Genomic DNA, 15,304 nt, shown 5'->3' on the forward strand with positions numbered 1-15,304 from the left:
GACTTATTTTGAAAGCAGTGTCTGGGACATCAGCTTGTAATCATCCATTTTCCATTCATTCGTGCAATATTTGGTATTTGTCTGGTGCTGGGAATAATGCAAACAAAAATAATTCAGATAATATCCATTCACCAGGAGCTCATAGATGGGCATAATACAGTTATATCACTCAATGCAACCAGATCTGTTTTTCCAAACTTACTCATCTTTAATAAAAGAAAACAATGAAGTAAAACATCTGCAACTTAAACTTATTTAATTCATTCAGTGCTACTTTTTTGGAGGGAACAGTAGCAGCATTAGCATGTGGTTCTTTGAGTTGGATCAGGCTGCCCTCTGCAGACTCCGTTATTAACTAAGAACAATCTTAATTTGGGGATCAGGAGATGATGGTATGGCAACCTGCCCCAGTGACTACAGCTGCCCTTCTTTAGAGAATTCTATCTAGAAGAGGTGATACCCCATTAGCACACTAATAGGATCAACAAAGCAGATTAAATGAGATGATAGGGTGGGGTGGAAATTTGGAGGGAATGGGAATAAACTGGTCAAAACTTTCTAAGGTAACTAGGCTACTAAGGCCTAGGGCAGTGGTTCACAAACTTTGCACATCAGAATCACCTGGGGAATTCGCTTATTACTGCTTTCAGAGATTGTGATTTAATTGGTCTTGGCTGAGGCTGGGGATAGGATCCTGAAAGATTCTAACATGAGAGAAGTTGGGAACCAGCTCCAGGGGGCAGGACTTTTTAAGAATCAAACTGTCTAATTGTATTTTGCTAAGAACCATTTGAGAATGATACACTGTTGGTCACACTGAAACCCAGAGAATATTGAAGTTGAAAGGGAACTGAGATCATTAGTTCAGCGATTGTACAGGGGCAAATCTTAGGTCATTTATGGCTCCCAGATCTGTTTAGCCTGCATAACGTTCTAAAAGACTTGAGAGCATTCACATAAAAATCTGGATGTTTAGTTTCTTTGAAAAATCAGATCTGACAACTCTGGACCTGCAGAGCAGCAAGAGGCCAGCACTCAGCAGTAGTGTAGTCCCTTATTCAGGCATCTGCTCTCCAGTTTGCCAGTCAGCACCAGCCTGACCCTAGTGGCCATTTGATTTAGTCCAATTGACTCTTGCCTTCTACAAAACTAAAAACAAACTTTCTGCAACTTTCACCCACTGCTCCCAGCTCTGCAGCACAAAGGAAGCTCATCCCTTCTTCTGCATGAAGGGGCTTCAACTTCTCAAGGGCAGGATTCTTGTTTTCTCTCTGAACGTTCTCCTCCAGCTGAATACCCCTAGTTCCTTCGAGTATTCCCTGTGTGAAACACGTTCTGGACTCCTCACCATCCTGGTCCCTTTGATGGATATAGATCCTCCTTGAAAAATGTACCCAGAGTGAAATGCAGCATTTGCATTGAGATCTTCTGACCATGGCTGTGACACTTCTATTGATAAAATCTGAAACACCACTAATTTTTATCAGTGTCATCACATGGCTGGTTCATGTCGAGCCTGTGTCCAACTGAAGTCCCTCCCCTAAGTCTTTTTTATATAAAATGATAAGCCAGTTTTCTCTACCCCAAATTTATACAAGCTATTTATAATTTAAATGAAGATGCTACATTTATGACCTGTTTAATTTCATCTTGATGGTGCCACTGTGGAACTGTTTTGAGTTGTAATTGTCTTCTATTACATCAGCAATGTTGGGTTGCTCCACTCTCAAATCTTTCTGATGCCTTCATTCAAATTGCTGATTTAAAAAATAAAGTTGAATAACAGCCCTGTGAAATATCAATAGAGGCCAAAATCACACATTCATTAATCAACAATTTGTTTAAATACCTGAATAGATGTCCATGTACTACACCATTAAGGCCATATTTTTCTTATCCATGAGGCTGTTGAGAAACCCTTTCAGGAACTGATTTATACTGTATTCCATTCATCTCACCTAGTAATGTAACAGCCCTATCTCAGGAGGAACTAGGTTAGTGCTTTCCCCAGTTTTGAAAATCAGAACACTAGAAGACAGCAGCTATTTCTTGCTGAAGGCTATCTATCTGGCTACCTTAGGGTATGCCAATCTATCCCTTTGAATCATTACGTGATGGAAGTGAAGTTGAGACCATAAAGAATTTCTACATAGGCAGAATCCAGGACTCAGGAGGTCAAGGAGACAGAGATTATGCATGTAGAACCAACAGCTTGTCAACATTTAAGAATCCTGAGACACAGCCTGTTAAGAAGCAAATGACAGACAATTCTTTCTCTACATTAAATCCGATTTTCAACACAAAAAGTAATGGATTGAAAAAGGAACCTTTAGCATAACCATACTTAATGACTTTCTTGATTCAGTGACCGTCCCAAAAATAGGCAAACAATTTAAATAACTTGATCAGTTTGGAAACCACTTGGTATACCAAGGTCATCCTCTCAGAAAAGTTCAAGTTCTTGTGTTCTCTGATAATCTCTCAGAAGCACAGTTTCAGTCCTAGGAAGCTGATTCTTGAGAATTATTTTGGGACTCTTCGGAGTTCATTCATGAGCCAAAGGGCAACACTGAGCACAGCCAGGGAGCCCGACTGGTGAGTGGCAGCCAAAGGAGTTGGGACGTACATCAGCAGAGTGCTAATGCCCAAGCCCACCTGTTACAAAGGAAAGAAAGCAGTAAGCCAAGTGGGAACCACATATTCAGAGCTGAAATGACTGGCATGGATAACCAGATACACAAATCCTCCACATCCTCCCATCAGAACATTAAAACATATATTGTTAAATTTCACAAGTAGACTTAAAACAAAGGAAATTCAAACAAATTAGATAAACCTAAAACTCCTTTTAATCATCCTTCATCTAGCCCAGTTCTCCCCAAAGGCAGCCACTGTCACTTTCTACACACCTATACTTTTGTATACATGTTTATAGAAAAACAGCTTGGTGCTTTTAAAAAATATATTGTTCTGTCACTTGCTTTTTTTCACTTAATGTATGTCTTGAGATCTTATTATTTTAAACTACAGTACAGTATTCCACAGTATGGATATACCATAGGTGTTTATTTAGGCTGTTTCCAATTTTTCACTATCACAGTAATTCCACAATGAATTTCCTTGGACAGGTCAGGCATTAATAAGTCAATATGCTCGATGAAAGGATTAAACATTTAACACTTCAAAAGATATTGCCAAACGCTCACTAAAAAGAGCTATACCAACTCATGCTCTTGCTAAGAATATACAAAGGTATCCATTTTCCTATACCCATGCCAACATCTGCTTACCTTTTTTTTTTCTTTTTTTTTCCAATCTGACAGGTACAAAATGGCACACATTGCTTTAATTTGTTCCTCTCTGATCATATGTGAGGCTAAACAGCTTTTCATATTTATTGGCCATTCATCATTCCTCTTGTGAGAATTGTGTATTAATATCCTTTACTTATTCTCCGGTTGTTAACCTTTTAGTCTACTATAAATATTGAAAATATTTTCTCCTAGTCTGTCACCTTTCTTCTTAAATTTTGTTTTGAGGACACCTTCAGAACAAAAAGAAGTGGCTTATACCTGTGTGTATGCCAAAGCTAGCAGAGTCACTGCTGCGATCTTGGTCCTTCGAGGAAGGGGAATTCTCCGGGAGAGGAAGTAGAGTGCTGTAATGGCAGCAACTGAAGTGATTCCCTGCAGGGAGGAAAGAGTCTCATCAAGTGCCAGGAAGAAATGTTCCACCCTCCTGGTTTCTGCTCACCTTACAGGTAACTCCACCAGATCCACTGAATAAGCACTAAGCACTTTCCCCTCCCAGGCAGAGAACCACCTGATTACTCCTCCTCAGCTTCTTCCACGCTCCTCTTCTGTTTGCCACTTCAATGCCAACCAGGCATGGCTCCGCCTAAAGTTTCTGCACGTACTGCTTTATACACACTTACTCTCAGCAATCTTATCCACCTTCCAATGTGGGTGTCCCCCAGGTGTGGCCCTCAGTTTTTAAATTATTCTTTTCATCCTTATCCCTAATTTTATCTCTACTCCAATCCTGTATTTTTAAAATAGGGCTAACACCAGCACATGAGGGTTATTGTTTTCCTGGGCTGTGGTGGTGCTGCCAGCGAGGGCTGAAAATGATCTGAAGTCTCCTTTTCATTTCCACCTCTTCAGAAAGAGAGTCTGCAGCTGGCAGGAGGGTTTCCATCCCCCTTCCACGATGTCAAGCAGAATGTTTTTCTATCATTTTCTATACCAATTTCATTTCTTTTCCTTTTCAGAGCTGTCCACGATGACAATTTCAACCAGACCTGACTTATTCCAAAATGCTGTGTGGCAGTGGCGACTGAGCCCACACAAGGTAACTTGCCCAAGCCCCAGCATTCCATCTGGATATGAGGCCCCTGGGCCTCTCTCTGTGTGCACTACTATCATCTCACACTCAACGTACCTCAGTCTGATGACACCCTCTGTCTCTAGCTCAACGCTCATTCCAACAGTCCCATTTCTGCTGGTGTGTTTTAAACATGCCACAGAAGAAACTCTGGGATCTCCTTTGATCCTTCTTTACCTTTATTCCTGCAGCCAGTCTTCTATTCCCTACAACCTCTCTCAGATTCACCAAGCTTCTCAAGTCCCAGTCCCACCATTAAGCCCTGAACCCCATCACCCTCACGGCATTACTACAATAGCACTACCGCTTCTCCCGGGTCTCCTTGCTGCTGATCTTTCTCTGCTCCAATTTATCGTGCCCAGGCCACCAAGCTGATCTTATAGCAGGCCCTTAATAAATATTAGCTTAAATAAAATGAGTATTTATGATGCTCTTAGCTCCTTGGCGTCTTCGTTCAGCCCTGACAGCTGTGTGTTCATCAACCACTGTCTTTGTACTCTCTTTTCTACTCAGCCTCATTTTTGCTAAAATGACTCTCCTATGCATGTGCAGGATTGAGGGGAGTTATCATTTGCCAGATGATAAAAGGCATATTTGAACTTTTAGAAGGTGGCAGTATCCTGAAAGTCAGAATTTGGCTAGAGGGGTGTGGGTAATTAAGACAAAAACGTCACATCAGAAAACTGGTACTAAATTTCTTCTAAAAAGAAAAGGAAATCTAATTCCCACTCTACCATCTCAGCGTTGCCATCAGTGCTTCAGACACTGCAGAGCCTGTAAGAGGCTCTCTGTCCTTAGTAGCCAGTAACCACCAGCCAGACTCACCAGAATCCGGTGATCAAACTGCACCGTGGTGGGATTCTCGAAAACATTCCTCAGGAGAGGGGAGAAGGTAAAGAGATCCTCTGGGATCCAAGATTCTCCCATCTTGGGGAAGGAGTTGTAAACAAGCCCAGCATCCAGCCCTGCCACAAAAGCCCCTGTATTCCAAGGTAAAAAGTATTTATTAAAATGAAAGAAAGAAGAGATCAAAGATCAAATACTAGTTCTGACATAGAAAATGTTTATTATCCCAGAGTTAGACAAAAGGAATAGTCAGAGAATAGAAAGATCAATAGCACAGGTTCTCAAACAGGGAATATATATCACAATCACCATGGAAACTTAAAAACAAAAAACAAAAAACCCCTGCATCCTTACCTATTCCCACCCCAAGATTCTGGCATGCCTCCCCTAGAGGGGTGGACTAGAAGCTCTAGAGGAGGCATATATATTAGTTTAGAAAAGTTCTCTTGGTGATTGTGATGTCCTGCTTACCTCCCCAACTGAGAACTACTCATCTATTCTGGAACTAGTTAATTTACTCCTTCACTTCCTCAAGTCTCCACTCAAATGTCACCTTATCAAAGAGATCTCCCCAGTTATCCTATACTGCATAAGATAGCCCTCCCCCCACCCCCTCTATCCCCTTATCTTGCTTTTTCTTCGAAGCACCAAACATTATCTGACATGTTACGTTTTGTTGTTTATTATCTGTCTTCCTCAAGTGCTCAAAAAAATCTTATAAACTAAATGCTGGGTAAACACACAAAGAAGGTATCCATGAATTTAATGGATGACTGATCCATTAGTCATGATCAAAGATTCAGGTGTGTTAAATCACATTCCTTATTTTTATAAATGGCATTTATAAAGTCAAAATTCATGTTCTTCCACCAAAAAAAGGGGAGGAGGTTTGGGTGGATCACTGGTTTGATGGTTTTATTTAGAGCTGTGCTGTCCAATCAAACTTTCTAAGATGATGGAAATGTTCTATATCTGTCATGCATCCAGTACAATGGCTGCTAGCCACCCACGTGGCTACTGAGCACTTGAAATGTGGCTAATGTGAATGAGAAACTAAACTTTAAATTTTATTTACTTTTAAGTAACTTAAGTTTAAATAGTCACATGAGGCTACTGATAATTGTATAGGGCAGTTCCAGAGTAAGAGAGGTAGAGGTGTGATTTAAAGAATGATAAAGATCTGTGTTAGTCTCTTTGCCCCAGTAAACTCCCCATCTAAGGCCATCTTTGAGGACAGGCTTTTGTCGGACCCATCTTGGTGTAGTGTAATAACAATAATGTCGGGACTTCCCTGGTGGCGCAGTGGTTAAGAATCCGCCTGCCATTGCAGGGGACATGGGTTCAATCCCTGCTCCAGGAAGATCCCACATGCTGCGGAGCAACTAAGTCCATGAGCCACAACTACTGAAGCCCACGCACCCTACAGCCTGCGCACCGCAACTACCGAAGTCCGCGCATTCTAGGGCCCATGTGCTGCAACTACTGAAGCCCGCATACCTAAAGCCTATGCTCTGCAACAAGAGAAGCCACTGCAATAAGAAGCCCGCGCATCGCAATGAAGAGGAGCCCCTGCTCGCTGCAACTAGAGAAAGCCCACGCACAGCAACAGAGACCCAACGCAGACAAAAATAATAACAACAACAGCTAACACTTACATAGCCTTTGCTACATGTGAGGTGCTAAGCACTTCACATATATTACTCAAACTATTATCATCTTCCCCATTTTATAGATGAGGTCATGAAGCCCAGAGAGGTTACATAGCTTGTCCAAGGTCATGTAGTTCACAAGTGGTAAAGCCAGGATTTGAACCTAGACAGTCTGGATCCAGATAGATAACTCAATATTTTTGTTCAACCAACTGGAAAGCAGGATTTGGGGAAGGGAGGAAGGAATAAAAAACAAGAGGATGAAGATGGTGGTATATGACAGAGGCAGGTATGAAAAGGAAATATAAAGATACAGAAGGAAAGCATTAGGCAAGAAATCCCACCTGAATGTGGAATGAAGCTAGGCCATCTTTGATAAGAAGAGTCCTACCTGAGAGAGCCGTAAGGAACACCAGGCCTGCAGTTCCATGAGCAAATCGTCTCAACCTCAGGAGTTGACGCGTTTCAGGCAACTAAATAAGAAAAGAAAATCGCACAGATAAACTGAATGCAGGAACTATGAAAGGCAGCAGAGATCTCCAAGGCCAAACCCCAGAGACAATCTGAGGTCAGATCTTCTCTGACCCCTAGACTAGGTTAAGTTACTCCCAGCAGATATTCTATTTTATTCTATCTAAATTTTATTAAATTTATACATTTACTATTTGTCTTCCCTGCTATCTTGTAAGTTTTGTGAAGGCAGGAACTGCCATCTGACTTGCTTATTATAGTAATCCTAGCCCAGTAGTTGGCATATAGGTATTCAATATATATCTGTTCAGTAACTGATCTGCATTGTTCACGGGAAAATCCTTCACCGTGGTTAAAGTGATGTGACTTAAGGTACAGAACTGGATTTTCATGCTGTGTGTAATAATTCATTTTTAGCAAATATAATCAGAATCAAAACTGCATAAAATGCCTAGAGTAGAGATTCTTGCATTTAGTGTTTTGGGTAAAGCCAAAATTTGTTTTTATTTTTACTGTAGCCAACTTGTGATAATAATCAGTGAATCAACAAATATTTAGTAAGAACTTTATACACAGATAACCATAAAGATACAAAGGAAAGTCAGAGTGCTGCCCTCAAATGATTTACAATCTAGTATGTGAAGAGTTAGGCATCATTACTAAGATTTTGTAGGACAGTATATCAGCACTGTCCATTGGAATTTTCTGTGATGATGGAAATGTTCTATTATCTGTGCTGTCCAATATGTGGCTAATGAGGATCTAAAATGAGGCTAGAGCAACTGAAAATTTTTTTAAAAGTTAATTTTATTTAAAGTTTAAGTCGATAACAAGTTTTTTTTTTTTTTTTTTTTATAATCTAGTTGTGGCAAGCGGGGGCCACTCTTCATTGCGGTGCGCAGGCCTCTCACTATCGCAGCCTCTCTTGTTGCGAAGCACAGGCTCCAGACGCGCAGGCTCAGTAGTTGTGGCTCACGGGCCTAGTTGCTCCGCGGCATGTGGGATCCTCCCAGACCAGGGCTCGAACCCGTGTCTCCTGCATTAGCAGGCAGATTCTCAACCACTGCGCCACCAGGGAAGCCCCGATAACAAGTTTTTTTATATAAAGTTAATTTTATTTAATTTAAATTAGAATTTAAATAGACACATGTGGCTAGTAGCTACTGTGCTGGACAGCACAGTTCTATGTGGTTGACTAGCATCTCAAATCCTTTCTGTAATTTGTGCAGAATATAAATAAACAAAAAGAGAAAAACAATGAATAATTAAAAAGTCATTGGTAACCTTTAAGAGTACCATTCGGTAGAGAGTATTTAGGAGACTATGGGCATGTGTATAAGTGTGGAGGTGAATGTGTGGCTGGGTATATATAGGGGTGGGTGGGGAAGCCAGATGACAAGAACTGGAAAACAAGAATGGGTTGTCAGGATGTACAGCTACAGATGTAGTCAATTCATTTTAGAAGTCTGCCTTTGAAAGTAAGAGGAACAGGAACTACTCAGGTGTGGATTATCTACTATACCAATGTTTCAGCCCCACCTGGCTTTCCTGTGGGATGACTGCCAAATCAACATCTCCTGTCCTTATTGGGATCCAGACCACTGGCTCCAAATACCTACTGGATGATTCTATTTAAAAGTCCTACTATCATCCTAAACTTCACGCCATGAACAGGTTATCCAGGCCAACCATGACTTTAATACCTAAAATAATACTCATTTTAAAAATACCTAGTGTTTTCCTTTAATCAGCATACAGAGAAAATACTTTTAAGCAAGATCACTACGGTTTACGATTTTGTTAGGTTTGCTGAATGGTAGGGTCCCCACATAAAGAACAAACAACTCAACGTCACTCTTGCACACCACTAAAGGTCTACAAATAGCTCTCGTTCTGGTCTTCCTCACCTCTCCATCCATCATCCCTCTGGGAGTCAAAAGTAAAGTGGTTGGGGTATCTCTTGTTGTTGGTACTCTTTCCTTTTTCTAAAATTCATCTTTTCATCTTTCTTGATAGGCAATGCTGACAAAATATTTGGCACCTATACTAATTCTCCTTTGAATAAGCTGCTCCAGCCCAAAAGAATAATTGCAGTTTTTACTTTGCCGTCCCAAAGCTATCCAGAGTCCCAAAGTTCAATGTTTCTCTAAACTTTGGTTCTATCTAGCTTCTGGTAAAACTGATAGGTGTTACTAAGGAAATGCATGCATTTTGACAAATAACTTCCCATTAGTACCAGAATTTCCATTTCTCTGACCCTGTCAGCATCTGTACAGATGTGGTAAACAATACAGACTGACTTCACCTTGTGCTGAGGTAGCAGCAGCGAGAACGAGGTCCACAAGCTGGCGCAATAAAGCACAAGGGCCGATCCCAGGTGGGCGGCAAGGCGGTACTGACTGACCCGAGGGATGTCATGGGAATCTGGTTTCTCTGCTAAGCCACTTTTCACCATATACCATCCCAACAGGCCCTGCAACCAAAAAGAGAAGAGGCAAACAAAACAAGGTTGAAGCTGTTTATTCAACTTTACTCTCTGAGAAAGCGAGTACTCCCACCTAACTCCTCCTTTCCATACCCTCCCATATCCCCAGTATCCCAGGAATTGAGACCTACCCAATTTCCACATACAGCACCAAAAACACTTCACCACTGTCTAGAATAACATTTTATTGAAGTAGAAGCCAAATATAGAAAAGTACACAAAAGTGTATTTGGGCAAAAGCTTACAAATACTTGGCATAATTTAACATTATGTAAACCAGTGAAATATGAAAGTAAAAAGACAGCTGATTTTACAAAAACAAGATGCTTTGGAGAAACCTGACAAAGATAACTGCTTAAAAACAATTACTGTCATGTTAGGTGGAAAAAGACAATTATAAAGGTTTGGGGGGAAGTCATAAAAATCTAGAAGGCTTTTCAGGCAAATTGGTTTGAAAGTGTCTAAATTTCTACTCCTCTTTTAAAAAAATGGTAATGAAAGTACATGTTTAAGTTGAAAAGTTTAAGGTATTTATTATTATTCTATGATTCCCTGTTTTAACTGACTTTTTCAAGTAACCAAACAACTGTCAGTTCTAGTCATATCAGATAAGGTACCCTTTCACCCTGACTCTCCCCAGCCAATAATCATATTAAAGAGGTGGGAGAATCCCACCTTTTCTAGATATATACTCCTCAGGAAGTCTTTTCGGGTATTTCTTTCCCCCTTCGAGACTACCCTGGATGCTCTAATTATCGTGACTTCACCTGCACAGGACACTGGAAGATAAGGGAGTATACAGTGTGATTTGCCAGCCCTCACTTCCCTCCTCTTGCCATCTTCAAATTTTTGCCTCCCTGGAAGTCTATCTTAAGTAGGTTTTATTTTTCCTTTTAATTCTGAAACAAACTTTCACTTTGTTTCACCAATCCTCCCTAGTTTCTATTAGATTTTTATTAATGTCTAACTCTTTATCTTTTTCTATCGCCTTTATTTTGTCTCTTACATCTCCCTCCTTAATTCCTTTTCATTGGTTCGTATTCTTACCACTTTGAGTTAAATCAACCAATTAGCTTCCTCCTGATCAAATTTTGGTATTTCTTTGATGCTCTGAGACTCTCCCTTAGGGCCTGTATACCTTGACCCAAATACTCACATGTGTCTTCTCTAACACTCCTTTCCTTGGCTCTCAGGCTTCCCTAACCCCTTAACTGTGGGAGTCACTCAAAGCTCTTTTCCTTAAGAAAAGAGAGAAGTTCAACTTATATAATTTTAATCACCATTTATACTTTCAGCTCTCAGCTACATCTGTATTCTAAGATTCTTCATCCCACAGAATGTTTCTCTCTTCTGGAATTTCCCTATTTGCTTCTATAGCCCTTCTAGTATAGGGACCCCACTTCCCCATAGAGCAGGCAAGTTAGAAAAAGGGAGGATACAAGAACCCAGGAAGAAAGCCATGATGGAAAAGAAACTCTAATTCTTGTGACATAAAAACATATTTACTGAGTGCTTACTGATTCTAGGCACTACTCTAAGCACTTTACATGCATGATCTCACTTAATATTCACAGAACCTAAATGGTAGGTTCTATTATTGTCCCCATTTACAGGTAAGGAAAGCACAGCCTACAGAGGTTAGACAACATGCCCTACTAAGTGACGGAGCTGGGCCTTGAAACCAGGCCTGTGACACTAGAATCCATGCTCTTACCTACTTTGTTACACTGTTTCAAAGATTACTTCATTAAAAACAATGCCAACTTGGAGGCTCCTGAGAACATCTCTGGTTTCCCAAACGAGTAAATCTCACCTGGAAGCAAACTAAACCACAGAGGGCAAGAACACGTCCTTTCAGGCCATGCGTGAGCCAGCCCTTTCTCCAAAAGTAGGCAGCAGGCAGGATGTATGCGAGGCCTACAAGGCGACCCCACATTCGGTGTGAGTACTCCATGTACCAGATGAACTTGAATTCTGCCAACGTCATATCATGATTCAAGCTGGGTGAAAAGGGACGTCAAAAATAAGAAAGAGAAAAAAGTTCCATCTAATTTTTATTTCCTGACAGAATGCAGGAACATTCTCGGTTTTAAAGCTTGACTGGTCTGCCCTCTTCCTCATTGGCCATCTCAGAATCACTTTGGAATTGGAGGTTTAGCGTAGGGAGCTCGCTAAACATAACTGAACCAAATATCGAAAAATAAGGGAACCTAAACATTCTGAAATGTTTTAATAAGCAATAGATTGCGTGGGGCCACTGGGGAGTTTACCCGATTTCCTATAATACTTACATTTTAAATTCTGGAAACTGCTGGTATTTCTGGAATTCTGCTTCCCATTCTTCTTGGCTTGTAGGTGGCTTCATCCCCTTTATTAAATGCCAGTCTACCATTGAGAGGCCAGACTCTGTCAACCTTAAAATAGGAAAGAAATCTGAGTGTATTAAACTTGAGTGTGTATATGTGTGTGCACCACACTGGATTATTCATAAATGGTTTACAGCAGCAAGTGGATCTGAACGTGACCCCTATAAAGGTAAACACATTGTTTCATCGTTTCCTCTTTTGACAACTTGCTCTCTTCTTACTGCTTAGAATTTTGTCAGAAGCGGCTGCTATCAGGTACAAATTTCTTTATTCCTTGTACTATTTCATTAAACTCTCCTTACTTCTTTCACTAGCATTGCTTGACAGATAAAACCAACCCTTAGACGAAAGAAATGTGTCCTAAATGCATAACCAATATTATTTTATTTTTTTAATTAATTTTTTGGCTGCGTTGGGTCTTCGTTGCTGCACGCGGGCCTTCTCCAGTTGCGGCGAGTGGGAGCTACTCTTGGTTGCAGTGCGCGGGCTTCTCATTGCGGAGGCTTCTCTTGTTGCAGAGCATGGGCTCTAGGCGCACGAACTTAGTAGTTGTGGCATGCGGGCTCAGTAGTCGTGGCTTGCGGGCTCTAGAGTGCAGGCTCAGTAGTTGTGGCGCACGGGCTTAGTTGCTCCACGGCATGTGGGATCGTCCCGGACCAGGGCTCGAACCCATGCCCCCTGCATTGGCAGGCAGATTCTTAACCATTGTACCACCAGGGAAGCCCCAACCAATATCATTTACACAGGGAGAAGAGACTGCTACAGATATAAATCGGTTTAGGTTATTGAGTGAATTTAAAGACAATACAACTCAAATTTGTTGCAGTTTCCCATAACAGCCTATATAACACATAGGTATTTTGAAATAAGGGCACAGGGAATGTGGAGAGAATTTGAGGAACACATGCTTTATTAACACTATAAAGTATTTTCACCAAAAGGGGTCAGGGTTCCAAAAGTAAAAAAGCTGATTTCTGGTCTGAGGCAGGAAATGTACAAGACAAACCTGGAACATCTTAACCAGAAAGCAAGGAATCAAAGGTTACTAGGGTCCTGTCAAAAAGACTCTGGGGCTTCCCTGGTGGCGCAGTGCTTGAGAGTCCGCCTGCCGATGCAGGAGACGCGGGTTCGTGCCCCGTTTCGGATCCAGTCTGAAGGGGTTCCCACTGACTAAAGATGGGACAATTTGGGCAAATCTCAGTACAATGGATTGAAACATATCAAATATATTTAAAACTAGGAGCTCCTAATACTTAAAAACTCACTTTATTGGTCACCTTTGGAGAGTGCTTGGGAACCAATTTATTTTGAAGATTGGTAAATAAAAGGAAAGGAATCAAGTGTTTATCTTGCCTTTCCTAACACATTGTACCTTAGGATAACCAAATTGCTGATGAGAGAAAGTTTCTCTTTATAGTTGAGCTAATAAAATACCTATTACAATTTTGCAACTCTAGTGAAATAATGTATTTAGGCAATGATCATCAATGGCTGTTGACATCTCTAATAGACACCAGATATTTATAAATGTTCTAATAACCTATGAAGTATTTTGCCCCCTGCCCCCCAACCTGAATCTGATCAAGCAACAAGTGGTTTACAGGAAATACAGGGGACAATGGAACATGTTAAACAACATAAGTATGAAATCAGCAAAATCTAGACTGTGAGAAAATCCAAAAGGACAAATAACTTGGGTTTCTTCAACAACAAAAAAACTGCAAAGGGGGTGGGAGAGGTGGAGGGAGTAGAATCCAAATCTATAAAATATCTTTATAGATTTAAAGAGACCTAACAGGCATGCATAGGAACCAACTGAGAGGTACGGAACTTATCTGCACTTAATTCAAACAAACTGTACAAAAATTTTTATGACATATTTGAACTCTGACTGTAGGGGGAAATATACACAAACAATGCACAGCTAACAGGTAGGACCTGAACCAGTCTTTATGAAGGGCTTCTACTAGTAAAACCCTAAACTGTTCTAGGGCTGGGCAAGCCATCAGACCTGTTCCCTCTGTAGGCCTCAGTTTCTGCATACGCAAAATGAGGGAGCTAGATGAAATGATTTCTAAGGTCCCGCCCCCCTCCATCATCCTGCACTTTAATGATGACTCAAATAGCTGACTCACTATGAACAAACTACTCACCTAGTTACTCCACCAAGAATAACTGCTCCAGCCACTGTTCCACTGCAGACCAGGAGCCATCGGCCCACCACCCGCTCAGCAGCCTTTGAAGGTTGGGACACTGTACCCCTTCCAGGTTGCAAAGCTACTTCAGAGATTGTGCTGTATTGCCCTGGCCTCAAGGGGCGCCTGATCCCACAGCTGCAACCACACTACGGATCAAGACAGACAAATTACAACTGGAGAAAGAGGGAAAGGCTTCACTCCACTGCTACTCACACTCAATCTCTGTCTGGTGTGGAGTACCCTGAATGGCCCCATTTCCACTGCTACTGCCCTGGTAAATCATCATCTCTTATCTGGACTACATCCACTCCCAACCGCCTCCAATCCGTCCCCACACCACCTGAACCTTCTGATCTCTGCATATTTCCCCCAGACTTAACTCTACACCTAAATATGGATTATTTTCTTTCTCCTATGGGTCTTTTTTTTTTTTTGCTGTACGCGGGCCTCTCACTGTTGGGGCCTCTCCCGTTACGGAGCACAGGCTCCGGACGCACAGGCTCAGCGGCCATGGCTCACGGGCCCAGCCGCTCCGCAGCATGTGGGATCTTCCCGGACCAGGGCACAAACCCGTGTCCCCTGCATCGGCAGGCGGACTCCCAACCACTGCGCCACCAGGGAAGCCCTCTCCTATGCGTCTTTAAATATGATTTTTCTCTGACCGGGGCACTACTGGTCCCCTGACTGATAATATCTACTGCAGATCTCAGCTTAGATGTCACCTCCTCTAGGAATTATTCCCAGACTCCCCCACATCTGCAACAGGTCACTCTCCCAGCACACTATACCTCTCCATCACACTGTAATGTACCATTCAGTACACAGAGGTTTGTCTCCATCTCCCACTAAGCTATGAGCTGTGGGACAGCAATGTCTAGTCAGTCTGGCTCTTTTCCTCTTGCATAC

General features: G+C 41.6%; 1 protein-coding gene across 1 annotated transcript in view; it reads right to left on the reverse strand.

Annotated features, from left to right (window-relative positions):
- Positions 1-2,049: 2,049 nt before the first annotated feature.
- Positions 2,050-15,304, reverse strand: part of COX15 (cytochrome c oxidase assembly factor COX15) — a 14,104-nt gene continuing 849 nt past the window's right edge. Inside the window, exons 2-9 of the mRNA XM_007470326.1 lie at positions 14,354-14,544; positions 12,126-12,248; positions 11,648-11,834; positions 9,655-9,822; positions 7,270-7,351; positions 5,209-5,363; positions 3,573-3,686; positions 2,050-2,655 (exon numbers count right to left, since the gene is read on the reverse strand). Coding sequence (XP_007470388.1) covers positions 2,524-2,655; positions 3,573-3,686; positions 5,209-5,363; positions 7,270-7,351; positions 9,655-9,822; positions 11,648-11,834; positions 12,126-12,248; positions 14,354-14,544 — 1,152 coding nt within the window. The 3' untranslated portion in view covers positions 2,050-2,523. The remainder of the gene's footprint in view (positions 2,656-3,572; positions 3,687-5,208; positions 5,364-7,269; positions 7,352-9,654; positions 9,823-11,647; positions 11,835-12,125; positions 12,249-14,353; positions 14,545-15,304) is intronic.

This window comes from Lipotes vexillifer, unplaced genomic scaffold (assembly GCF_000442215.2).
Source record: "Lipotes vexillifer unplaced genomic scaffold, Lipotes_vexillifer_v1.1 scaffold916, whole genome shotgun sequence".
Taxonomy (NCBI): domain Eukaryota; kingdom Metazoa; phylum Chordata; class Mammalia; order Artiodactyla; family Lipotidae; genus Lipotes; species Lipotes vexillifer.